Source organism: Amphiura filiformis, chromosome 6 (genome assembly GCF_039555335.1).
Source record: "Amphiura filiformis chromosome 6, Afil_fr2py, whole genome shotgun sequence".
Classification (NCBI taxonomy): Eukaryota; Metazoa; Echinodermata; class Ophiuroidea; order Amphilepidida; family Amphiuridae; genus Amphiura; species Amphiura filiformis.
This window is the reverse complement of record NC_092633.1, coordinates 13187676-13214616: the sequence shown is the minus strand read 5'-3', so window position 1 is coordinate 13214616 and position 26941 is coordinate 13187676. Positions and strand designations below refer to the sequence as shown.

The 26941-nt window shown below is 37.8% G+C and overlaps 2 protein-coding genes across 2 annotated transcripts in view; one reads left to right on the top strand and one right to left on the bottom strand.

Annotated features, from left to right (window-relative positions):
• Window positions 1-302: 302 nt before the first annotated feature.
• Window positions 303-26941, top strand: part of LOC140154995 (DNA damage-binding protein 1-like) — a 38922-nt gene continuing 12283 nt past the window's right edge. The window contains exons 1-14 of the mRNA XM_072177664.1: window positions 303-484; window positions 7931-8079; window positions 9677-9793; window positions 11024-11169; window positions 12521-12596; window positions 17569-17781; window positions 20281-20439; window positions 21081-21164; window positions 21471-21587; window positions 22800-22902; window positions 23918-23993; window positions 24793-24901; window positions 25338-25516; window positions 26261-26424. Coding sequence (XP_072033765.1) covers window positions 424-484; window positions 7931-8079; window positions 9677-9793; window positions 11024-11169; window positions 12521-12596; window positions 17569-17781; window positions 20281-20439; window positions 21081-21164; window positions 21471-21587; window positions 22800-22902; window positions 23918-23993; window positions 24793-24901; window positions 25338-25516; window positions 26261-26424 — 1753 coding nt within the window. The 5' untranslated portion in view covers window positions 303-423. The remainder of the gene's footprint in view (window positions 485-7930; window positions 8080-9676; window positions 9794-11023; window positions 11170-12520; window positions 12597-17568; window positions 17782-20280; window positions 20440-21080; window positions 21165-21470; window positions 21588-22799; window positions 22903-23917; window positions 23994-24792; window positions 24902-25337; window positions 25517-26260; window positions 26425-26941) is intronic.
• Window positions 2822-4405, bottom strand: LOC140154994 (uncharacterized). Its single transcript, XM_072177663.1, has one exon. The coding sequence runs from the start codon at window positions 4315-4317 to the stop codon at window positions 2884-2886; it is 1434 nt and encodes a 477-aa protein (XP_072033764.1). The 5' UTR covers window positions 4318-4405; the 3' UTR covers window positions 2822-2883.

Below are 26941 nucleotides of genomic sequence, written 5' to 3'. Positions count from 1 at the left end.
CGGCCTTGCCCCTCCGTAGCGCCGCCACTGATAGCAGCTTCCACCACAATATGATCCCCCCAACCTATCATTCAATCAATCAATTTTTCCTCGTCATGAGATTTTCGTATCACCAGCGCTTATTTTTATCCCCTCACCCCTCTTCCTTTTTTTCTCAAAAAAGTTTTTAAAGTTTCTCTCATGACGATATTTCCCGCGGAATCCCATGTGAGGTCACGGAATTACTTCCTGTTGTATAAATATATTCCGTACAACAATAATGCTCCTTTGTGAATACAGATCATAAGTCGGTATAGTTGTCACGTTAAAAATGTGTACCAGCGAGCGAGATCTGCGCTAGTTCTGGTTGGATTTACGATATCGTTAACTTTTCACTTTATTTTGTCTATCTGCGGTCTTAATTGAAGTTTGATTGCGTGCATCATGGCGTATAATTATGTAGTAACAGCTCATAAGCCTACAGCCGTGAATGCATGTGTCACAGGTGAGTTATAAGACTTGAAATCTTTGATTATAAATAATGTAAAAGAATCAACCCCACGAATTCAACACCCATGACCACCTGTGTTACACAACATGATATAACAATATTAACATTATAAATCATTCCCTGCCTTGATAGTGATACCAGACACGAGCTCACCACGTCTAAAAGCGTGTCAGTCTTATTTCTAAAGATTGGTAATGGTAGCGCATTCATCAGATACTATTATATAAATTTCTAATCTATTAGTATTGTGGACACGTAACATTACCCTGACCTGAGACTGAGTATTAAAAGATAGTCACTTGAATTGTGCTGAGCATCAAATTGGTCACTTATCGCTCACTGTTCAAAATGTGACATCTACACCAATTACAGTCCCCGAAACTGTCTACTTTTTAGCCGACCTCAATTCCGAAACATTTAGTGAGAGTTAAAAATGCGATCCCCAACCCTTCTGGTTACCTTTGGACGAATTTGTCGAAATCTCCGCGGAGTCTCCGTGTCTGAAATTCCCCGGTACAAACATCGAAAATGTCGCAATTCTCAGTTCCGGTGATCTGGATCTGGATCTGGATTGGTTACTCCGTATAAGCAGGTACCTGCATCTCAACAGAGGTTTTGACCTTTGAATCCTAAGCTTGGTGTGCGGTGCAAGAAATAATCATGGAGAACTAAGTAAAATGGGTCCGGATGGCAGTCTTGAAGGCCTTGAAGTCAGTAATGTCCAGTATGCTGTGAGGGAGGCTGTTCCAGTGAGGTATTGTCCAAGGGAAGAAACTGTTTTCGTAGCTGGTTGCTTTAACTTGAATTTGCATGTAGGTTGAAGGGTGATGGCGTCTAGTTGGTCTGGTTGGTTTGGTCAGATGGTCTTGCCAGTCGATGTCAACTAAGTTGTGGGTGATACGGTACATCATGGAGAGTCTGGTTATCAGTCGGCAGGTCTCTAAACTGGTCCACTCAAGATTGGTCAGCATCTGAGTCACACTTGAATCACGGGAGTAGTCGTTGAAGCAATGACGAGCTGAAGATCTCTGGATCATGTCAAGGAGATGTTTTTCTTCTTTGGTTGACGGGTACCAGGCAGCTGTGCCGTAATTTAGCTTCGCTGAATCAAGGATTGGTACAGGCGAGACTTGACATCAGTTGAACAAGCACGGAAATTCCTTCTGATGACTCCCATGGTTCTTCTGCAATTACTGGTCACTTTTTGGATGTGGTCTTTCCACTTCAGATTGTCAGCAAATTGGAGACCAAGGTATGGATGGGTCTTAGTAGACACCAGTTTGTTTCCCCAAAGCGAGTAATCAGAAGTAAGCACAGTCTTCTTAGTCGTGAAGTGCATGGTATAGCACTTGTCAGTATTAAATGTCATTAACCAATCAGAACCCCATTTAGTGAGGGCGTCCAAATCTTGTTGGAGGATGGTAGCATCTCCGGGAGAATTTATTTCACGGTAAACAAAAGCATCGTCAGCAAAAGTCTCGTCTTTGTGCCGCTACTGACACAATCAGGCAGGTCGTTAATATATACGAGAAAACTCAGCGGGCCGATGACCGTTCCTTGGGGAACACTGGAGTCAACGTCAACTGGAGATGATTTTTCTCCTTCTAGCACAACACACTGTTTCCTCTTAGTCAAAAATGATGAGATCCATTTATGGATTTTCCTCTGATACCATAGTGATGATATTTGTGGAGAAGTCTTTTATGCGGGACACGATCAAAAGCTTTTGAAAAAGCCAAGAGCATTGCATCGACATGCTTGCTGTTGTTGATTGATTGAGATATGTCATTGGTAGTGAGAACAAGTTGGGTATCACAACCCCTTCTTCTCTGAAAGCCATGTTGAGAGTCATGTAAAATGCTGTACCCGTCAAGATGTTTCATGATGTGGCTAGTTAAAACATGCTCCATAATTTTGCAACATATCGATGTCAGCGCTATTGGTCTGTAGTTTGAAGGGCAGCTGCGATTGCCTTTTTTAAAAACAGGGGTAATGTAGGACATGAGCCAGTCGTCTGGTAGATCTCCTGTCTCCAAGCTCTGATTGAAGAAGGACGAAATAATCGGTGCCAATTCCATGGCGCACAACTTTAAAATCCTGGCAGGGATTTGATCTGGGCCAGAAGCCTTGTTTGGTTTTGTCTCATTAAGAAGCTTGTAGATCCCCTCCGGGACTATCTGAAGGTCAACTATGTCAGGGAAACTCTGACTTTCCATAGATGGAATACTACTAGAGTTTTCTTTGGTATACACAGATTTGAAGTAATCATTCAAAATGTTTGCTTTCTTGTAGCTGTTATCGGTCGTTTAAGTCACCTGTCTTTAGCGGCGGCACACCAATGTTGTCTTCACGCTTAGACTTTACGATCTTCCAAAAAGCCTTTGTGTTTTCATTTAAGTTCTCCCCATGGAGTCGTGAATGTGTGACATCTGGGCGTGCCTCAGTTCTTTTTTATATTTAGTTCTGTATTCTTTAAATTTCTTCTCGTCATCAACAGATTTTGTTTTCCTCTGATGATTGTACAGTCTCCGCAGCTTACGATGCATGCGTTTAAGTTTAGTACTAAACCATGGAAGGTTGTGTCTTGTGGTAACACGTTTCTTTGGGATGTGCTTTGTCATCAAATCAGATAAATTTGTCTTCAAACTAGTCCAATTTTCCTGAACTGTGAATGAGTCTATGTTTTCAATAAAAGTTTTTCCAAACGAGTTTAAATCCTTCTTGATTGACTGTAGGTCAGCTTTAGAGTACAAGAAAATTTCTCTTGGAGGCTGTTTTTTGTGCACAGGCTTGATGTTACTGATAACTTTCACAATGCTATGGTCACTAACACCAATACCAGGTAAATTTTCAACCTGAGTTATCTGAGTTTCATTGGTTGTCAGAAAGAGGTCGAGGATTTTATCACCTCTCGTGGGTTCAGTAACCATTTGCTGGAAGTGATAGGTAGTGCACATGTCTAAAAACGTTTTACACTGAGTAGCAATTGGGCTGCCTGCTTTGACAGAGTTTGTAGGCCAATCTATATCACGGAGGTTGAAATCCCCTGCAAGCCAGATGGTGCTCGGTTTAACACGGAGACTGTTTATGTATGCAAGCGACTGATCAAGTTGTTCTAGCGACTCACGGGAAGTATGAGGATTATAATATGCACAGACGAACAGCGGTTTGCTGTTTGCGATTTCAATTCTCACCCATAAGAGTTCAGCATTTACATCCAACTCATCCAGATGAATGGCGGGTAAATTTCTGACAGCGATCAAAACACCTCCATACCCATCTTCGCGGTCTTTGCGAAAGACTGTGTATTCGCTTGGAAAAAGCTCACAGGAGTTTACAGAGCTGTTTAACCAGGTCTCTGAACCAATTATCACATCAGGTTTTTCAGTTTCTAACAGCACCTGGAATTCAGCTTGTTTATTCTTCAAGCTCTGAAAGTTTAGATTGAGAATTTTAATCTCTTTCACAGGCTTCTTTTTAGGACAGTTTTTGAAAAGTTTTCTACGAGATTTTTGTTGATGTTTGTCATCAAAACAGTTCTTGTTTGCAACTGGGGTAGATGCTTCCTTAGGTGACCCATCGTGGACGCTGTCGCCAACAGATGAGTCATGGCTACTAAATGAATTTCCGGTACTAGAGTTTGTTTTATTTACGTGATCGGTTGGATCGGAGTCATCAGATAAAACCTCAAATGAGTTTTCAACAGGAATACCCATATAGTTGTTGTCAAAAAATGAGTCTGAAAAGGTCGGTAGACCACAATTTGCACATATCCAGGAAACACTTGAGTTTGCCAATTGATCATAAATGATGGAATTCATTCCCATGCAGTCCACATGGTACCATATATAACAATTGTCACATTGCACACCTCTATCAGGGTGATAACCAACTTCTTTGTTACAAATACCACAATCAGCATCCTCATGAATGGTAGAGTTTGTCTGGGGTGGGCCTGGGTTTGGGTTTATATCGCCACCCAGCACTAATAACAAGGCGTGAATCCAGATTAATCTTCTAGAACCACGAGCGGAAATAACAGTTTTAAAAGTCTTACGATGGAAGAACACAGTAGATGCATATCCATACAGGTTGGTCACTTCTTGGTAATTCACAGGCAAAACAATGGAAATTCTACTTACAGTTTCTTCTTTGGGCTTGACATGGGTGGCTTGCCTCAATGGAACATGGGCAGCATCTTTAAACAGGGTCAGGACGAGGACATATGTAACACCACACAAAAACATCTTGGCACAGATCCAAAACTAAATCCACAGGTGTATTCCGTCAGCAGGAATAATCCCACAACAGATGACAGATGGCAATCCTCTGTTTCCGCGAAAACCAGTGCAGAATGGATGAATCAATCAAGATGGCCGCGTCCAACAATCAAAATGGTCGCTTGGCAAGAAGGTGGCTGAGATGTTACGTAATCAGGTGTAGAACAATACCCTTGGCCAGCATTTGTTAAAAATACATCAAAAGTTTGAAAAACGAAGTTACAAAACTAAAGATTGGCCAGCGGAGGTTCCAATGGTGGATATATAAACAGCGTATAGACCTCAGCGAGCGAGTAATACTAATATTTCAGAGGTGACCTTTCAAAACATCCGTCGTGATGCAGGATAGGCCGTATACGTATACAGTACAGATTCACAAGGTGCAAGAAATCCTTAAAATCTTCAGTTTAAAAATCCCGTAGGCGTTAAAAATCCGATGAACATGTAGATCAAAGTTAAAACTTCACCAAATGTGAAGGATGGGTGCAGATGAAGTGCGAAAATAACAGATAAAATAGATAAAAATTTGATGCGAAGCTCCGCGAAAATTTAATGCTCCCGCACCAGCTGAGGTCAAAGGTGGTCATCCATCATGATACTATATCCGCAACCGCTGTTTTCATACATGAATATGCATATCTCTGACCCCTGTAAGGTCAAAAACGTGGCGTTGATTTCAACCAATCCGATCCACCGTTTAATAAGCAGCTTGATACTGACGTCATATCTGAGGTGACCAGGAGGCAGGAGCTACCATTTTGGTAAACTGAACTCGACTCGTGCGTTCTTTTGGTTCACATAAATCGAACAAAATTTTCAATAACAGGTAATAGTATGATTTCAATTTTTTATTAATGAAGTTACTTGTAGTTTTGAGGAATGACAAAGTTGTTTTTGGAAACTTAGATGTTTGTTTCAACTGATGATGTAGGATCGCAAGGTGAGTGAATTCGTGAAGAGATTTGCTTGTTTGAGTGATAGCAGGATACGGGATGTAGGCTAGTCCTCTGTGTTTGACCGGCTCCGACGTCTCAATTCACGACGTCTCAATTCGTACCTGCTTACCAGACAGCAATACTGCCAGACAGCAATACTGCGTATTGCTGTATGGAACCAGATATAACGTAACATAGTCTCCCGAGTCTGACTCGAGACCCGGCGAAATGTCTTTCCGCAGTAACAATTGTTGAATTTTTAGTAAATAATACTAACTTGAAACCTATTTACTTACTTCAATATCATCTATAATACCTTTAATCAGTTTTAATCAACTTTTTAACATCAAAACATTGCTGGAAAATAACGAAGCAAACTTTCTTATGATATCATGAAAAACCTGTACAAAATCCCCATAGGAAAAGTGGCGGCTCTAGCCTCTGTACTTAATTAGCTAATTATGACATCAGTCCTTGACGACCACCGTAACAACAGATGACGCCCGGGGTATTTGAACTCTTTTTTTAAAACATGTGATGCATAACAAATGATCAAGGTTATGAATTGTATACTAGAGGAATAAAGGTATCCCCCGATTACAACGGATTAGTAATTGTTATGCGATTATGTTACTAGTATTTGCCATGATCCAAAAGAGATAACTTCCATTCAGAAGAGATAACTTCCATTCAGTTAATATCATGCAGCCTCACTACAGGGATTTCCTATAGCAGCGCATTAATCTGTCGGTCCGTGCCATGTCACTTCCGGTTGATGATGCGACTCACGGTCAGTGAAAACAAGTCCCTGATTCGATTTTTGTTGATGATTTCTGTCATTGGTGTTATGTAAATTTCGATCGCAAATAGTCAGTGGAATCAAACAACGCTTCTAAGTCTTCAGAGTGGAAGAAACTTACTTGATTTACCGCTTATATACTGACAAACTTAAAATTAAATTCCATGGTGGAGTGTCGTTTTTTCCGAAATTGAATGTCACTCCAACAACATCGCTGTAGTGAGGCTGCATGATATGTCGCCCTTTTCTTTGCACCATGGACCATACAACCCTATTGGAGGGTTCTGTTCCAGTATTCCTGTAGATGTAGATGTAGATCGCTATGTAGCCTCCTTCACAGCCGGTTTTTGTTGTTCATAACAGACTGTGAGCCACATGCAGTTTGGGCCCGAGACTAGAGATAGCCCGGATGTTGGACCGACAGAATAGTTACTTTAATTTCGTCTTCCAAAATTGTTCAGTTTTATCTTTTAACATAAGATCAGGCTCAAAATGACAAAAATTACATACCAGAATGGAATGATAGAAGCATATATCATAGTGAAGGAAAATCAAACCGTGAAGCCTGTAGATGAACATACCGGTAGCTAGGCTTGAGAGATATCGCACCCTGCGATATATATCGTGATATTAAATCCTTATCGCGATGACGATATGTAGAAATAGTGACAGGCGATATACTTAAATGTAATTGGTCTCCCATCCACTCAGCAGGCCACGATCAACTAAATGTTTAATGTGCATGAGGGCAGCAGTGGTCTCCCATCCACTCAGCAGGCCACAATCAACTAAATGTTTAATGTGCATGAGGACAGCAGTGGTCTCCCATCCACTCAGCAGGCCACGATCAACTTAATGTTCATGCAATGCAATAGCGGAATTGCGGAAACCATGCACAATTATAATGGCAGCAAATGGTTTCATACTGTTTTTAATAACGTTTCGGATTATAAAGAAGCTGTTTTGAACGATGGCAGTGGATTGAATAAGTATGTTTTGTACTTGTTTATTTGTATACAAATTGCTTCACTGTTTGCCGGGCCGTTTTGCACCCGTATACCAGTGAACTTCTGATATATGGCATGCATGCATGTATGGATAAAAATATCGTTAGATGGCGGTATCGCGATATGTTTTTGGCTGCGATATGCAAAAGACTGACGATGCCCAAGCCTACCGGTAGCGATGATGTTCACTGTTCAGTCTTCCAAATTTGGTCGCAAAAGGGTAGGGTTTCAATTCCTGATAAAAATACTATTTTATTCTTTGAGATGAATACTAACCAGCCCCAAAATTTAGTTCTAAGTTGGCCTAGTTAGGGCCTATTTACAAAATATGTCTATTTTGGGACATGGAGCACTAAAGCAAAATGATGTATACATTTACTTAATTACATATTTGATTGAAATCTGTTTTTATTATTTAGGCAATTTTACGTCAGCCGATGACTTGAACCTCATCATAGCCAGAAACTCTCGGTTAGAAATATACCGTGTTACACCAGAGGGTCTACGACCTGTCAAAGAAGTGGGTATATATGGACGCATTGAAGTTATGGAACTATTCAAACCTCCGGTAAGTTTTGCCACAGAGATGGATAAAAGCCATTGAAACTGTATTCTCATGAATAGAGTGCTTGCACGAAAGGTCATTAGTTCAAATCATCCTCCAGACACGCTCCATAAGATATGCTAATGCATACATGTAGTACAAAGAATTACTTTGATCAATACCAGTTAAACAGGTGATTGGTATTGTACTCCATGCATTTGCATGTATTCTGGAGTGTGTCTGGAGGATGATTTGAACTTATGATCTTCCGTGCAAGCACCCTATATTGTGATTTGAGGCTTACTACTTGCTTTCAAAATTAGTAATTGTGATCAATAATTTTTATGAGGATGGTTGATTAACAATCTGTTTATGCCCTAGGTGATTCAATGCAAAGAAATGATTGCATTTTTGGGGTTGGTTTACAAGATATTACCAAATGATTGCAGCGAAAAGGGCTTATTGTGGGGGTACATTTTTCATGTATACATGTGTTTATTTCCAAAAGTGTACACCGCTGACAAAAATGTGTATGCCAAAGCTACTGTAAAAGTGGTATATTTGTGTTCACAAATATTTTTAAAATTTAAAACTTCCATTACCATACTGCTGAAGTTTTTAACAAAAACTTACACACTAAAGAACCAGTTTTGTGCAAGGTTGGAAGGGCATGTGCAGGGTTGGCGCGATTTAAATCAATTGATTTAAATCATGATTTAAATCACGATTTAAATCAAATGATTTAAAAAAAAAAAAAAAATCACTGATTTAAATCAGTTTTTACCGTTTTTGATCAATTTAAGTTAATTTCTATCTTGAATTGCCTGTTTTACTTCATTTGTAATGTTTCTACACCTTTTGGATACAATTAAATACCTCTATGATGTCATTTTATCTACTGATAAAAAATCATTTTTAAGGTGCAGAATTCAACAGGTTTTTTCCCATGATTTTACCAATTTTTTTCTTTGAAATCTTCACATCTGAAAACATGTTTTGATTTTTTTGTAAATACCTGATAGTATTGTGCATATGTCTAGCATTCTACTGGTCTCTTTAGACTTTATCATGGGGTATAGCAGTTCTTGGGATAAAATAAATCAAAAAAATAGATTTAAATCAAAAAAATCCGATTTAAATCAAATAAATCGATTTTTTTGATTTTTTACAAAAAATCAAAAAAATCGCCAAAAGGACATTCACATATCCAAAAAAGTTTTATGATGACAGTAGTTTCCATAAATTTAGTTTGAGGATATATTGTTTTAGCTGTGTGCATATATGTATCCCCAGCTGGGATCACTATCTTAAATTATGGTATATTTGTGCCTTGGGCCACAGTAGTATCATGTAGCAACATGCTACACAATTTTTTCAATTTGCTAAGCAATTTTGGAGTTAAGTAGCATTTTTATGCCATAGACTTGCACACTGAAGTATGTGATATACCAAGAGAAAAGTAATGAAAGCAAATTTTGCTACGCATAAAAAATGCTTACTTCCAACACTGCACAGTAGACAGTGATTTCCTCTAAAGTGTGCCAAGGCATGGGGTTTATTGCTTTATGATCGCTCTATATGTCACTGCACTTTTTTTTTTTTATTACACTACTAATTACAGGGTCAAGAAAAGAGCCACCTGTTTATCTTGACAGCAAGGTACAATGCATGTATCCTGGAGTATGTGAAAGATGAGGATAGTGAAGATATTGTCACCAGAGCTCATGGAAATGTACAGGTAAAACATAGTCAGTAAGGGCTCATATTGAAATACCCTACCACATTTTCACACAGAAAGAAGGCAGGATTCCCCTCGCTAAGCGCGCGCCTCAGGAAAGCTCGGTCATAAAATGGATGGATTATATGCATCAGTGATACACCCTGCCCAGGATTTTAACAAAAGAAGGCTAGCACAGGAAAGCTGCAGGATGGCGTACACCTTCCTGTGTAAGGGAATTTCAATATGAGCCCTAACTCAACATCATCATCATTGTGTCATTGAGTTCCACTGTACAAACGAAGAAATATCACAATATGTGGGCTATAAGCCCAATCGCCATTCTAACTTCCGGTTTTTGAGAGCAGTTTTGGGACACTTTGACCTCTGTCATATCATGAAAATTGACATAATTTTTATTAATTTTCTTATTATTGTCATAATGTTGATTATTAAAAATACTGAAAAATTAATTTATGAAATACTAATATTTTTTTATATTTGTTTTAATTATTGTAAAACATTTAAAATTAGATTTTGTACGTACAAAAACCCAATATTTCTGAATTTTCTGAAAGGTCAAAGGACAAAGTGTCCCAAAACTGCAAAAACTGTCCTACAATGCATTGCAAACTTCCAATGCCGATTTGGCTTATTTGATGGGCTCAACTCAGTGTTGAGGCTTTCTGGCTAACTGCAATTGGCTATATTGAGATGTAGCTAAGTAGAATTGTGTTATATCTACAATATGAAGTTTCATAGGTTAAGGGGGTACTACACCCCTGGTCAATTTTGTGCCTATTTTTTGCACTTTTCTCAAAAATGATAGCACATTGGTGACAAGTAAGATATGCATACATACAGCATATTATAGGGGCAAGGACTACAACTACTCACTGAAAATTCAGCAACTTAAGGCAAGTAGTAATTGATTTATTGATCACATATTGGTTTTCCCTCATTTTTTACTGTAACTCCACAACTGTTGTCTGTGCTGAAATAAAATTTCCAGTGCAGTAGTTTTGCCCCTATAATATACATATTTACTTGTCACCAATGCGCTATAATTTTTGAGAAAAATGAAAAAATAGGCACAAAATTGGGCAGGGGTGTAGTACCCCCTTAAAGTTAAATGATTGGAAGAATCTGTGGGTGTGAGTGATTATTTTGGCACCAAAATCTCAAAATGGTCAAAAAGTGAGTTAAGGCTTTCTGGTTCTGAACCCTTGTCTTTTTTTCTTTGTGATACAGGATCGTATAGGAAGGCCTTCAGAAACTGGTCTGATTGGAATCATTGACCCAGAGTGTCGAGTGATTGGTTTGAGGTTGTATGATGGTCTCTTTAAGGTTATTCCGCTAGATAGAGACAATAAGGAACTCAAAGCCTTCAATATCAGGTAGGTGTCAAGGGTAACACTAGACTTAAAAACTTGGGGTCCAAGAAAGGGTCCATAGGCTCTTTACTACATGAGAAGTTAAATTTTAGGAGTCCAACACTTGGGAGGTCTTGGACCACCCCTGGTAGGTACTAGACAGGCAATTGTGTTCACAAGTATTGCCAAATAAATTTTCTGGCAGTTCAAGAAAAACAAAATGACAGAAATGTTTGTGTAACAATGAACTTTAACGAAGATGCACACAGCTGTTTCATACACATGAAAAAATCTGTCAAACAAACAGATTCAAGGACCTGCTGATACGTGTGACAAAACTAAGGCAGTTAAAATGAAAATATTGGTTCTTGTCCCTGTCTACATAGTTTTTGGAATTGATCCATATTTATTTGTTTCAATTTTCAAGTATGTCTTTTGATTTTAAAATTCCAGCCATTCAGTATGATGATAAGTTGATTTATGCTAATGGATATAGGGTAGTTTTGCCATCCATGTTAAACAAAATGCTTTGTTGGATTCATGCTATAATTTCTGTTTCTGTTTACATTTCTGGAATTCCATAGGGAAAATCACTTTCATTATCACTTCAAACATAGAATTTACTAATGTGATAAGTGTGATGTAATCAATTTGATTTCTTGAATGTTACTAAACATTTACCAATAAAACTAACTTTGAAATAATTATATGACTGTTTACTAAGTGTTGTGTGAAAATGAAAGATGTCCATGACTTAATGGCTGGATGAGCACAAATGGAAGACAAAAATGGCCCTATTCAAAAGTCATAAAAGTATGCCATGCTTGTTAACTGCAAGGTGCATTGGGACAAGGAATGGGACTGGTGACCTTACAACTCACTGTGTTAAGCTCTGAACCAAGAAGGGGATTTGCAAGGCTGAATGATCATGAATTTATTGGACATTAGTGTAAATGTTCACTTGGTGGGGATTTTAAACTGCACTCAACCAAGCCTCAACCACATGAGTTTTTCCAATTGTAACAAGCCATGAATCAACTTTTGTGACTTCTGAATAGGGCAGCTTTTGACTTCCATTTCTGACTTTCGAATAGGGCAGTTTGTGTCTTCCATTTGTGCTCATTCAGCCATTAAGTCATGGACATCTTTCATTTTCACACAACACTAAGGAAACAGTCACATAATTATTTCCAAGTTTTGTTGGTAAAAAGTTTTACCTTACAATGTTATGACAAAATGTTGAGAGGGGGACTTATTTTTCGTGATGTGTTTATTTATGATAGCATTTCTTGTTGGTGCGCAGAAAAGAAAAAAGAAAACTGCAGTGGTTTTTTGAAACATTGGTAGTAAAGTTCAAATACTATTTCTTTCTTAGATTGGAAGAGCTGAATGTGATAGATGTTCAATTCCTTCATGGATGTCAAGTTCCAACTATTGTGTTTGTTCATCAAGTAAGTAATACATAAGTAAAGGAACCCTTCCTCATGGGATTGTTGTATTTATACAGCCACCTGTCATTGAGATTTCTCCATTATCTGGCTGAGTAATCCTCAAAGGAACAATATTTTAGAGCATTAGTAACGGCAGCAAATTGTGATACAAGGAAGCATTTATATGCATTGATGTTCTTATAATGTTTGCATTGTCATTATTGTAACCCCTCTCCCATTTAGAACTTCGGACATAAGGCTAGAAAAATGGGGAGAATCCAGGAAGCTCCAACTTTGAGGGCAAATCTTGCCAGTGAGAAATATTGCTATCTTTGTGGGGAATAAATTTGGCTTCTCTTCTTGAGAAGTTTTTGAACAGTTTTTCCATACCTCTAAGACATTCAATGATGGATTGTATATTATCTTACTATATACGTCTAGCCCTTTTCTATTCACAGATTATCCATTGTATTCCTTTTGTTTAAGGTTTGTTGCCTCGACCATTACCTAGAGTAATGGAGGTAGCTAGCTGCCCAGAGACCATTATCAACACAATAGCTCAAGATAACGGTCTCGGGGCAGCGAGCTAAACAAAAGGAACACCATGGACATTCTAGAAACACTATGGAAAGGATCACAACATACATGTAGAATCCGAGTTGGTTACTTGTCTCGGATAGTCTCGGAACAAATGCTTTTACAGCTCGATTTAAATGCAAATGTTACATGACAAGAGAAAATTATAGAGGGCTCCTGAAGTCCGTATAACAGTAATTCATATAACACCACTGGTGCTCAGTTAAATTTATGCAAATTAAATTTTAATTAGCATAACGAAGTAAATATCCATAAATAAAAAGTTACCGTATACTCAGTACATGTATATAACCTTGCCATTGGTTTTTAGAAGGGAATCTGTCTTTATCCTTGCCCAACCCAAAAACGCTCAACGGTCCATGCGAATTAGCTACTAAGCAAGAACAGGGCATGGCATCCTAGTATTACGTAACAAACCGGAAGATGTAGTTTAAGTCTAGACAATAGGCGGATTAGCGGCCATTTTGTCTTCTACATGATTTTATTCACGTGTCCTTATACTTTAGTACACAAGTATATAAGTTAACAGGTTTACAATTTTAAAATTATATTTTGTGTATACAATATATTCTGTAGTAAATCGATCAAATGACGGTGATTGTTCAGGTATTATATGCTTGATAGAATTAAATTGTCTGACCAGCTAGTATTCTCCTCCGCTGTCATTGTGATTCCAGTCACTCCATGTACCATGTTGCGAAGGTGGAGGAGACTAAAGCTGTATTAACGGAAACAGAAGGGGTTAAAAATGATGTAGTTTAAGTCGAACAATAGCGTGACGTAGTTTCCGGCATTGTTCCTATGCACTTTCACCCTCCCGGCAAGAACCCCCGGGATACTACCCGACCAGGGGAGCTTCGCAAACTAACCTGCGGTACTCATTACAAGTCAAGAGGCTGGGGGCAAGGGGGTGACACTAACTTCACGGTTGTTCTATTATCAACGCAAACCTATGACAAATCCCGCTGGTTTGCTATTTAGAAAATGAGGCCAGTTATCGATCGTTTATGAATAATTAATTTCGATCCCTTTTAGGGTTGGCAAATAACGACGCCGTTAGTTTTGCGAACTCTGCCTGTTCAATGCGAGTACCAAGCTTGAAAGTGCGCCAGCTAGCAGAGCAGGAGCAATCCGGTGATGGCGCACTAGTATTTCCCATCAGGCACCAGTGATTTGTTTTTTACAGAAAGTCTACTAATTTGATAATGGAATAACCTTTCGCAATAGTAATGTCGAAATTAGGAATTGGTGTCAATAATACGACGGTAGTGTATCACTTGAATTTGATACGATATTCAGCCAGCGATTTAGCGATAAAAAAACCTTTGACCACTGACCTGACCTGAAGCACGTGAGGCGCCATATTCGTTTGTTTTTATTTCCTCGTGTGATAATAAATATTATTCAAACTATAGTTGTCGGCCGTGAACGTAGTTTATAACTGACCTAAGAAGTTTGTTTTTAAAAATAAGTAAATAATCATCACTCACCGTTCTATTTGATCTTGTGGATTTCCCAACACGTAATAAATTGAAACGCCACTACCGGATTGCTCTCAGGTAGTAAAGCGGGCGCACTTTCAACCTTGAAGCTTGCTATTCACTACCGGTAGTAATATTAATTAAGTGATGTCACTGATGTGCAGCGTTTCTGGAATAGCACTTGCATCGTGCATGTATAATTTGAATGTAGCTTGCTGTATTCAATATGTGCATGCATATTACAGGAGCTTAGGTCCATCGAAAAAACAATAATGAATAATTTAGGAGATTATCAGGGGCTGTGAATAATTATGAGTCCTGGGGAGGGTAAAATTGGGGTGAGGGTGCGATTTTGGCCTTAAAACGCTTTAAAAGGCTTAGGATAACCAGGGGGGCGGGTACTTGGATTATTTTTCGACGGAGATGTGCGGCCCGAGCTTCCGAACCCATAACCATGTCTAAGGGTCACGATTTTACCGAAAATAGGTAGGCCCCTACCCATATCTAAGGATTGTCAGGAAAGTAAGGACCCATATCTAAGGATTTGAGCTTGAAAATAGTAAAAGCAACATGTTTTCCGGCATGTTTTTCACACATAGCACCGAAAATCTAAAAGGGAGACCCATGTCTATGGATTTTTCGTGGAAAACCTTATACGTGAGTACCCCGGGAGGAAGATAGTAAAGGTCCGGAAACGCTTATGATATGGAAATTTTATTTTGAACAAATAATGAGTAAAATATCGGTTTAGTTTTTTAAAAAAATGTTTTTTTTACTGTAGGCCTACATCTACAAATCTGATGTATTTAATCATTATTTGGGATCCCAATAATTTGAATGTGCAACAGGGGTGGTCACAATATTTTTACAGGCTGAGAGGGGAAAGCGATTTATTTATTTATTTATTTATTTATTTATTTATTTATTTATTTATTTATTTATTTATTTATTTATTTATTTATTTATTTATTTATTTATTTATTTATTTATTTATTTATTTATTTATTTATTATAATTATTAAGGCTTGTTCAAGTAACTCACCTCTAACATTTCACGCACTCACTTGCACCGGCTCAATCAATCAATCAGTTAATTAATCAATCAATTCACAAACAATGAATATGAATAAATTATATGATATTCAATTTCAATCAATAGACATATCATATCAAACCATCAAACAATGAATAAATGAACTGATCGACCAAGAGCCCTTTTTTCTAAAGAGTGTGAGTGAGTGATTAAACAAAATAAATACAAGCATAATTATTTACATAAATAAACAAATAAATAAATAAAAAAAAGAAATAAATAAATAAGAAAAATTTGAACAAATGGTATCGTAGCATTGCATTCACAAAAACAAACATTGCTGACAGGAGGACTCGAACCAACAACCTTTGCATCACCAGTCTGATGCTCTACCACTGTGCTTCGACGTCGTCTAGTGGTGAGGACCTAGTTTTTAGCCTATACAGTGTTCGTCTGTGACAATGCCGCCTCGTGAAATGAATTTAAAGTTATTTTGATATCAATCTTTTTTTTTCAATAGGGCCGTAACATTTTGTTTTGAAGATCTCAATTTTTATTTTCTTTAGAGCAGAGACAAATATTTCCCCTTTTCTACAATTTGAGCCCAAAATAAGAATCTACGTCTTTTATTACTGATTTAATGTTACACGCCTCACAACAGATATTTAGCTGGCTTAGCGGTCTTGCACTGTGCTTTTTAACCGGATGCTACCGAGATCGATTCCCACCTCTGCCTGTAATTTTTTTTCAAGCCTGGGAAATAATAAGTTTATTTGGCTTCACAACGCTAAATTATTCATGACTTGCCCAACCTGGTGGTGTAATGTGCTCCCCATAACATATGAATATTAAGCAATAACACAATGGCTAATTTAAATAAGAAAGCGTCACATGCAAATGAGGGATTGCCCTCTCCAGGAATTGCTTCATGCTGGGGGTGCAAAGCCTTACTGTGACCTACCCGTAATGGGGAGCACCATTGGACACAACGTTGCTAGGTTTTTCAAATATCTGCTTATACTCACATTTTTCTAAGATATAAATTTCATGGTGTTGAAATAGATCGTAGTCCAAGCGTTGAAAACTCTATACAATTTGCATTATTCATTAATCATTTGAATAACAATGGTCACTGGGTGATTATACTCCAGCGGATTAACTATGCAAGTGAATAACCTACCAAACCACTTCAAATGCTGAGATATCAATTGAGATCAATTCTGTATTGATTTGATTAAATCACTTGCATTTGTCATTAAATAGATTTGTAGACTACACGCAGGACACATGGGACTAATATTACACTATCTCGGGTGTTTTTATTTTGGGAAAAAACCACAACTTTTACAAAATAATACATCAGTTTTTTCCATTTTGTCTTTTGGAAAATGAATATACCATTACAACAAATTCGTTTTATTTTCGGTCGCCAGTATATGTAAGATAACGGTTCAAAACCGACCATTACCGTATCAGATAATCGGTGTCTTGTTGAGGTATGGTTCCCATGTTAGTCGCTCGGAAGGCTCCACCCCTTCAGGGTCTCGCCCTCCGAGCGTCTCACATGCTCACCATACCTCAACAAGACACCGATTATCTATGTTAATGGTCTGTTTCTCACCCTTTATCTACTACTTAACCAGTCAATGCTGTGTCCTACCATGGCTTGACTATCACGGATGGATAGCAGACCCAAACCTTGAATTGAACCAGTTCTGATAGACAAATTTGTCAGATCCTTTTCTGAGCTAATAAATGTGATGATACATACATGTACATACCTTATAGCGATGCCGGGTACCAATGTGTACTGTGTTTGATTACATTGACTCTCAACTGTTTCACTTGATTTGATTTTTTTAATTGTTTGTTTGTTTTTTAGGATCCACATGGTAGGCATGTCAAGACATATGAAATCAACCTGCGAGAAAAAGAACTTAATAAAGGTCCATGGAAGCAAGACAATGTAGAGACAGAAGCCAGCATGGTGATATCAGTGCCACAGCCATTTGGAGGAGCTCTTATTGTTGGCCAGGAGTCTATTACATATCACAATGGTGATAAATATGTGGCTATTGCACCACCAGTAATCAAGGTTTGTCTTCAGGTTTTTAGCTTTAGGTTAAGCACAGATTAAGCCTAGTGTACTAGGAATGACTTGATGGACGGGTAATAATGCAGTGTAAGCTATGTAATACCTCAGTGGAAACTTTTCCAAAGGCTGATTCTGTTCTTCATTTTTGACCTAATGATATAAAATTATGAGACATGTGTTCACAGCAATGTATCATAATGTAGAAATTCTCAATAATCAAAGTGCAGAGAATCTCAATTAAACCTAATGACAGCTTGAAGCTTCTCTTAATGAAGCAGGCATGAGAGTGAGTAATTCTAAAAAAAGAGGAAAAATGGCGAACGGAGGGAGCGTGGCGACGGAGTATCGCCTCACGGCGGGGGGGTCCAGGGGCCCGCTTGAGGGCCCCTGGTGGGGTCCAGGGGCGAGGCCCCGGTGGGGTCGAGGGGCGGAGCCCCCGAAGCCAGAGGGCTTCTACACTGTAAAAACCCTATTGAGGCCCTCTCAGGAGAGCAATTTTACAGGAAAAAAGACACATAAATGAAGACAAAATGTTTAATTTGAATGAAAAATAGCACTTTTTAGTACAATGTGAGTGAAAATCAAATACTTACCCTCACTTTGTGACCTCACCTAATTTGACCCTAGATGACCTTTGACCTCAAGACCCTTCACCTCAGCCCTAGTCCCCCATCCACTGATCATTGTTACCAAGTTTGGTTTTAATTGGCATAGCAAATGTATACATAAAAAAATGTGTTGCGTTTGGATGATACAGCGATTTGAAATTTCAACTGCCTATACTTTTACATGCGGGCGGCCATCTTAAATTGGCCATATTTACTTAACAACATGACCGATGCAGCCGATTCTTGGATATGTGATGCACAATTAAAATTCGATTATTTTTTGACCTTTGACCCCTACATACCCTTTGGCCTATATAACCCCAACTTAAATCAACCCTAGACTTTGGCACAACCATGTGAGAAACGAAATGAGGTATGTGCCTCCTAAATGATAGTCAACAAATTCAACAATACAATGAATGACATGCATGCATCAGTGCATGAAGATACAAAAAATGACAAAGAGTTTTAAGCTTAATACCTGGAAGAACAGTGTTACTCTTCCTCATCTTCATGTCTTCAATATCTTCTTGTGGCTATCATTTCCCACGTGGTCAACTAGAGCCACGCGTCCCCTCATTGCGTATTTGATCTCCTTATCACAAACAATGCAGAAAGCAAAACCAGGTTTCTTGATCAATCTTATGCAATGCGACAACTTCTGCCCGGTTGCACTGTGTGTATGATCCAGCCATTCCCACCGCCATAAAGTTCTTCACCAGTGGGTCTTTTCGATCTTCTTGATTAGCTAGCTTGCTTGCAGAAGTGCCCCTTTCTAGGAAATCACAATCCCTCGGCGCCATACTAACTCTTTGGTAATGTTTTTAGTTCAAATATTTCGCTTTTCGGACACGATTGTTTGGATTTTATTCACCCGATCGCATCTCTTTACAGGCGAAATTCATGACACGAAACCATCTTTAAAAAGTTTACTATCGCCGGGTCAAAGGTCTTTGCTATATAGCCTCATCCCCAAGCTTGTGGGTAGCCCAAGTGCACGTATATGTTAATCTTTAGCGTCATCAAGAGTCTGATGGTGAGACTACTTTTGCTAATATTCGATTCCAGTCGTTTATCGCGAGTAAAACATGTACAATTCAGACGGGGATTTCCGCGATTTACCTAATACTTGAAAAACGCGGAAAGCAGTTATTCTCGGATTTGGGTCATTGAAAACGCGGAAAATCGCGGAAACGCGGAGATTTCTCATGCCTGATGAAGGCTTTTAAACACACTATGAATAGCCTTGATGATAATCATAATTGTGATCCACTCTGACAAAACCAGGAACATGTCACATTTTTGACATTTCATGATTTGAATAAAAATGTAAGCACTAGACAAAAAGCTTGATTAAAATGATACCAAAATTATATAAAAATAGCATCAATAGTTTTCAAGATGTGGATAACTTTGTAAACCATACCTTGATATGTTTGTCAAATGCCTATTCTGAGTAATGGGCCAATTAGTTTCCTGCCTTACAAAGGATGAATAGGGATTATCATAGTTCAACTGTTATTTATTGATTAATAAATTAACCTCTTTTTAATAAGTATTTTCAAGGATTTGAAAGTCCACTTAGTCCCACTGTCAAATGACATTAAATTAAAAATTCAAAATTTGATTTTTTTTTATGGGAATGTCATCTTTAGGCCCATACCTCAAAAACATGTCTGGCTACTTGTTCCAGGTTTTGTTGCAGTTGGTCATAAATATGTAAATTCTCTTTCATATGCATGTATCATAGTTGGGATAAATTTGTGGCAATAACACCCCATTGTTGTTTTGAATTGAAGGGGATTGTTCCTTAAATTTTGAAGTATCCAATGAAGGTCCATTAAGTTGTACATTGTTAATTACCACCTACTTTAATATGTCTCCTCTACAGACAAGTACCCTAGTGTGTCATGGTCGAGTTGATGCCAATGGATCTCGCTATCTCTTAGGCGATATGGCTGGTAGACTCTTTCTGCTGCAGCTAGAGAAAGAGGAAGGAATGGATGGCACTGTCATGGTGAGAGACCTCAAGATTGAATTGCTAGGAGAGGTAAGGCATTTTATTGTCTTGTTTAATGATGATATCTTAATTTTTAGATATAAACGTATCACATCAAGTAATTACCCCCTTCATTATGAGATAATAACTCAAAATTTATGCATCAAATATTAAAACAGAAATTTTAAAAACAAACACAGATTTGTTTGTAAATTTTGATTCATTTGTTTTAACAGCCCAAAATTTGTTGCCATAGTGGCCATTTGAATGTAATAGGATGTGGATTCAAAAGTTGCACCTAAACCCATTGATATAATGTTGCTTTTGTTGCTAGCCTGTTTGTCACCAGTCACCGTTGGTCATCCTTGATCAGTCATGTAGAGAATGTAATGGTACACTAGACTTGAGTAGCTTTTAGTGCTTTTAAACTTTTGAATTTGCATCTTTTTTAATTCAACGAGTCATCAACATGGCTACAAATTTTGAACTATCCAGACAAACAGGGTTTCAAAATTTGTGGGTATTTTAGTTTTTGCTAAATAAAGGGGGTAATTACTTTTTGCCATGTTTTTAGCTACACGAGAATAATATCTTTATTATTAAACAGTTTGAAGCATCTAACGGATGAAGCCCATACCTCACCAGGTATGATGTTATAATATAATATTGCAATCATTCTCTCTTTTTCTCAGACCTCAATAGCTGAATGTGTAACATATTTGGATAATGGAGTAGTGTTTGTTGGTTCCAGACTTGGTGATTCACAACTGGTCAGGGTAAGTGTTGTAGTAACCCTTGATCAAAATGTGTGTATTTCAATGTGTTATATTTTGTAAGTTTGAAACAAAAATTGCATCTTTGCTTGTGCATGGCATGTTATGGGGTCAAGAAAAATGAGCAGTAAAAATTTTGAGATGATTTTTCAAATCTTGGTACATTTGATTGTTTTCAGAAATTTTTTATTTTGGGTTAAATTTTTTTCTATATGGATTTATCTTCATTGTTAATAATAAATGTGATTTAGATGCAGCTATTAAATCTAGAAATGCTTGTCAATGTTTTAAATCTTCTTGTTTGTACAGCTCAATGTGGATTCAGATGAGCAGGGCTCCTATGTAACGGTCATGGAAACATTTATCAACTTGGGACCTGTAGTCGATATGGTTGTCGTTGACTTGGATAGACAAGGCCAGGGACAGGTCAGTATAAATCTTGAGGGAGAGGGGATAATTAGTTGATACTTGGTTAAAAAGATCTCCAATTTGGATTGTAGTTAAGTCCCTACAGGAAGATCATTTAAAGCAAACAAACAAACAGAAATAGGTAGGTCAGATCAAATTGAAGCAAGAGGGTAATTATTTTTGTCAATGTAAGGAATATTTCAAATTCTGAGACAGTCAAAAGACATTGTGGTAGTCATGGATTTCAATATGTATGCTGAGGCCAGGGTTCGCAGGTTTTTGCCGCAGGTGGAAAAAACCATGGTTTTAACCTCTTGGTTTTTTCATCTCAGAACAAATGATTAATTTACAAAAATAATTTCCTGAATGTAACAAGGCCAGATTTTGTAATCATAAGTAACATATTAAGAAATTAAAGGCATGCATTTTCATTGCTCAAGTGCATTTAACTGAAATGTGGCATATATATCAGATTCAAAACTTTTTCATTTTAAGGACTTGATGAGACAAAAAATTATGTTAAATGATTCATTACAAGTTGTGTGCTGCTGTTTATGAGCTTTCTGTGTTATTATTTTAATATTGAGTGACTATATGAGAGTTTTTGCCATTTCTGCCAGTTTAAACCAGGCAAAAACAGGTTTTTGCCCGTTTTTGCCACCAGCAATGGCAAAAGCAGGTTTTTGCCGGCAAAAACCGAACCCTGGCTGAGGCCAGAATCAATCATAATTTCCTTGCACATAGTGTGTTTATTTCCTGTATGGGAGAATCCTTATAAGGGGCATATTAGTTTCAGAGAGGCAGGCTGTGTAAATGATTCGAATAATGCAAAGTATAGATGCGATAACATTTATTTAGGATTTAAGGTGAATTATGCTGGTGTCATACTGTTATGCTGCTGCTGAGCAGTGTGATGCTTCATTGTGTAAGCGGTTGTTGCCAAGCAGCACACCACTGAGCAGCAGCGACATGACTCTGAAAGCAAATGTGCAATACAACTCCAAGCGATTTGCTGCTTGCAAAGTGGTGGGGTAATTGATATATCAGCTTGCTGCTGGATTTGCTAGGCTGATTGCGTACAGGCGTAAAATCATTGTAAAAGCTGCATGACAGTATGTAACCAGGATTAAAGGTTATGAAAGCTTGGAGCAGTGAAGGGCTTAGTGCACCCATATCAGAGATTGAAGAAAATAAACAAACACCTATGGAATATATTTTTGTTTTCATCAGTTGGTGACATGCTCTGGAGGTTACAAGGAGGGATCGCTACGAATCATCAGGAATGGTATTGGTATTCATGAACATGCTAGTATAGACCTACCAGGAATCAAAGGTATTGTGTGTGGGAGTTGTGGGGTGCGTTTGTTAAGACCTAATACTGTAGACCATGATCTGACTTTTTACCGCCTAAATTCGGGACACACCTGCAACCGAGGATGTCCACGGTTGTTGGAATCAGCTCCAAAATGTACAGCAGTTTCCGTAAACAAGTTCATCAGGATTGTCAATAGATATCATTTATAAAATTTCATGTAAACAAATCAAATTGATTATTTGGTAAAATGATGTTTAACATACCTAACAATGATGTTTTGTGCTACATCGCAGCACTTTCTCAAATCGACTGACCAATTCTCCCAGTCCTCCTCGTCTGCTTCCTGTCGGAGCGTGATGTTGGTTGGTGGCGCTGTTTTAGGACCAATAATCAATTTGATTTGTTTACATGAAATTTTATAAATGTACAGCAGTTTGTATTTCACCATTTAAGTTGGTGCCCACATTTGTTATGGTAGGGGTACCCGCTTGTTATGTTAACAGTCTGGTGGGTCTCCTCGGCTGGGCGGTTAATTTCGGTCCATGGGAGTCCACGGTTGGGTATTTTCTGGTAAAAAAAAAAGGTTACAGGTCTTTCCACCTGGGTATGTACATTTCTTTAAGGCATGTTTCTCACATTTGCAACAGTGGATCCGCATCCAACCGTGGACTGTCCTCTATCGCTAACCATATATAAGGGACTAGAAACACTATAAAATGCATTTGACTGCAAGTCCCCTATTAGCTAATTACCATACAGTTGTCAAGTTGTATTGTTCTTTTAACTTTTCTTTTAAAAAAAATTGTTTAAAAATTGGGAGAAAATGTTCATGGTATGTTGATTATCTAAGGAACAACACTCTCCATTTTGCTTTGTCCTGTACATTGGCCACAATTTACACTAAAAACATGTAAAGGTATATGTGTGCATACAGCATTGCGTTTGTGACTATAGGAATATGTTTATACGTGTAAGATAATTCCTTCCATAGGATTGAGTACTATGTAATATTTTCTTGTGCTTTTTCATTCAGGTATATGGCCTCTAAGGGTAGATCAGAATTCACAGTTTGATGACACATTGGTCATATCATTTGTTGGACAAACCAGGTATGCTTTTATTCAGTTTTACTTTCGTATGTGCTGTATTTTGATATAAGCACCCCTTCTGGTGTATGTAAATACATTCATTTATCAGCTCTATTTACCTCTGTTTAAACAAGATTTGGCCAGGATGTCATGCACCGAACGAAAGTTTGACATGTAATCGGCTGATCAGATTTTCCAGTCTGTCATAATTATAGTGATTGGTTCTTCTTTGAAAGCAGGTGTAGTTATGTGTAACTTCGACAATCTATTAGACATGTGAGAAGTGCGATTTTACAACATTTTAATATTTTGGAATAATTGTAATAATAGACACAGGAATTACCAGACATTAATGGCAGGTTTATAATCTATGCCCATACTCCATACAATTCACATACCCAGTGTTTTTCGGGTGTTCATTTCTTGATAAATTGTACGATTCACATTCGTCACCTTACTTTGTACAGCTTATAATTAGTTAAGACTCATTAACAACGTGGATTGATATAAAATCATTAGAATGGCATGCATACAATTGGGCGAAGCACCTACATTAGTTGAACAAAATGTGTAACTGGCACACATTTGTGAATGTACTTAAACATAAGTTGGAACTTTATTGATGCATGCAGTAACGAAAACCAAATAATTTTCGCCAATTATAAGCGGAACAGAGTATATGTGATACACCTGTTTTCCACATCTGTTTCTATATGGTATACTTGCCGATTTTCTCCAGGACCACATTTCCCTTCATAGCCATTCAAATCACATGAGTAGGACCCAATTGCAAATGAGTCTTGTCTTACTTAAATTACAGGGTATTGATGCTGAATGGTGAGGAAGTGGAAGAAACTGAGTTGGCAGGTTTTGATGGGGAACAGCAGACTTTCTATTGTGGTAATGTTTTCAACAATCAACTTGTACAGGTCAGTAGCAACAAATCGTTGGTTGGCTGTCTGCTTGGTGGTAGCACATGGGTTAATGCAAAATGTCTCACTTAATATTTGATATATAACTAAAAGTTAATCTCTTTAACTCTCTTATTTCTTCATTTTGAAAAGCCCTATACAGATTAAGCTTTTAAGAAAGAGAGAGGGGTGGGGAGGGGAGGCGGCAGGGAGAGAAGAGGGCGAGGGGAGTGGAGAGAGAGGAAAAGGTAGAAAGATTAGGCATGATATGACACCATGAGATTCAGTTTTAGAGTTAAGGAGTGGTAGCCATCATCTTGATGATTTGCCAAATAATTCAAATGTCTACAGCCATACAGAACCAAAACTTCAAACTCTGCTAAAAGGTGTAATTTTGTATGAAACTACATGAAATTTGCACATCTGTGTCATATTTTGTTCTTGTCTACTTCAGATTACAGCCTCTTCAGTGCGACTTGTCAGTGCCCCAACAAAGCGCATGGTAAGCGAATGGCGCCCATCATCTGGAAAGAACATCAGCGTAGCATCATGTAATTCAAGACAGATTGTGTGTGCCGTGGGAAAGGATTTGTTTTACTTGGAAATACATGAAGGAGAGGTTAGGCAGATGAGGTGAGTGTCCTAAAGCACTAGACAATCTTTATCCTAGACTTCAAGTTAAAGTTGATATGCATTTGGTTCAAGTATTTTGTGGATCATGAATAAGGCATATTTATTATGATGTAAAGTGAAACTAGAAGGTCCTGATCCCAGGACTCCTGTTAACTTTTAAGAATCTGCCCAGTTACATCACCAGATACACATACAATTTCTGTCTAAATAATTTGGTGGTGATTTGTAAAAGGTTATAAAAGTAAGTGAAACTGAAATGGGAAAGAGAAAAGAAAGCAAATATTTGTTAAATATATGACATGTGAACAGGAATTGAGATCTAGTTAAAAGTGAAAGTCATAAATTGGCAGTTTAAAGTTTGCATTTTCCAAAGGAAAGTGGTCAATATTTATGAGACTTAAGTCTTGACTTCCTGATTGGAAAATAATAAACCACATTCTTTATTTTATCTTTCTGTGGGACCAAACATTAAGCAGAACAGGCAAATGCACCACACTTTACAATGTTTTTCTTTGATCAATGCAGATCTTGGAGGAGTAAATTATATGTCTCATTTGGGCTTTGGGCCACCCATTGAGAATTCTGATATATTTCATTTTTTCAGCAGGTGCTCTGCTATTTCTGCTATTTATTTTGAGGGTAATACTATGGGTTTTATCTTGATATCACCCTCAACATCATTGAACGCATCAGGTGCAACATTCAAAATAGAATGATACAAACATTTGTTGATTCCTTACACAGTACTGTTACCATGGAGCATGAGGTGGCCTGTCTAGATATTACTCCATTGAAGGAAGGATCAGACTTTGCAGAGTTGTGTGCAGTTGGTTTATGGACAGACATCTCGTCAAGAATTCTCAAATTGCCCAGTTTGGAAACCATGCATGTAGAAATGCTTGGGGGAGGTAAGCATGTGATTTGATTTTGAAATCCTGGATAAATAGGAAATGTTTTGAGCCTTGAGTATTAAAGAAAAGCGTAGGAGATCAATCTAACCTGCTATGGTTAGATTACACAAATGAGCGATTCCCAATTATTGCTATTTAATTAGTCAAATACATTTCAGATATGATTTCAAATGTAAAGCTTCTCTTTATTGGATATGTGACAAAAGGAGGCATTTTTGCATTGAGTTACTATAACTATTACCTTATACTAACATTAGGCTATCATATACCAAAAACACCAATGTCCGTATGCACAAAACAAATTAGATTAGGTCTAACTTTAGACCTGATCTAACCATGGAGATTAGACTTAGGGAGAAGGAACTCTTAGGTATTTACATACCTTATTTTATATAATTTTAAATCCTGGTAAGGGCAAATACATGTATCTTAATATTAGATGGCTCCAGGTTAACTTTTGGACTTCGCTAGGAATGAAGGAGGAAAAGAAAAGAGTGAAAGGATTCCTCCCCGA

Bases quoted from the DNA above. Each gene is read 5' to 3' on its own strand.
- LOC140154994 (XM_072177663.1), bottom strand. From the start codon at position 4,317: ATGGGAATGAATTCCATCATTTATGATCAATTGGCAAACTCAAGTGTT.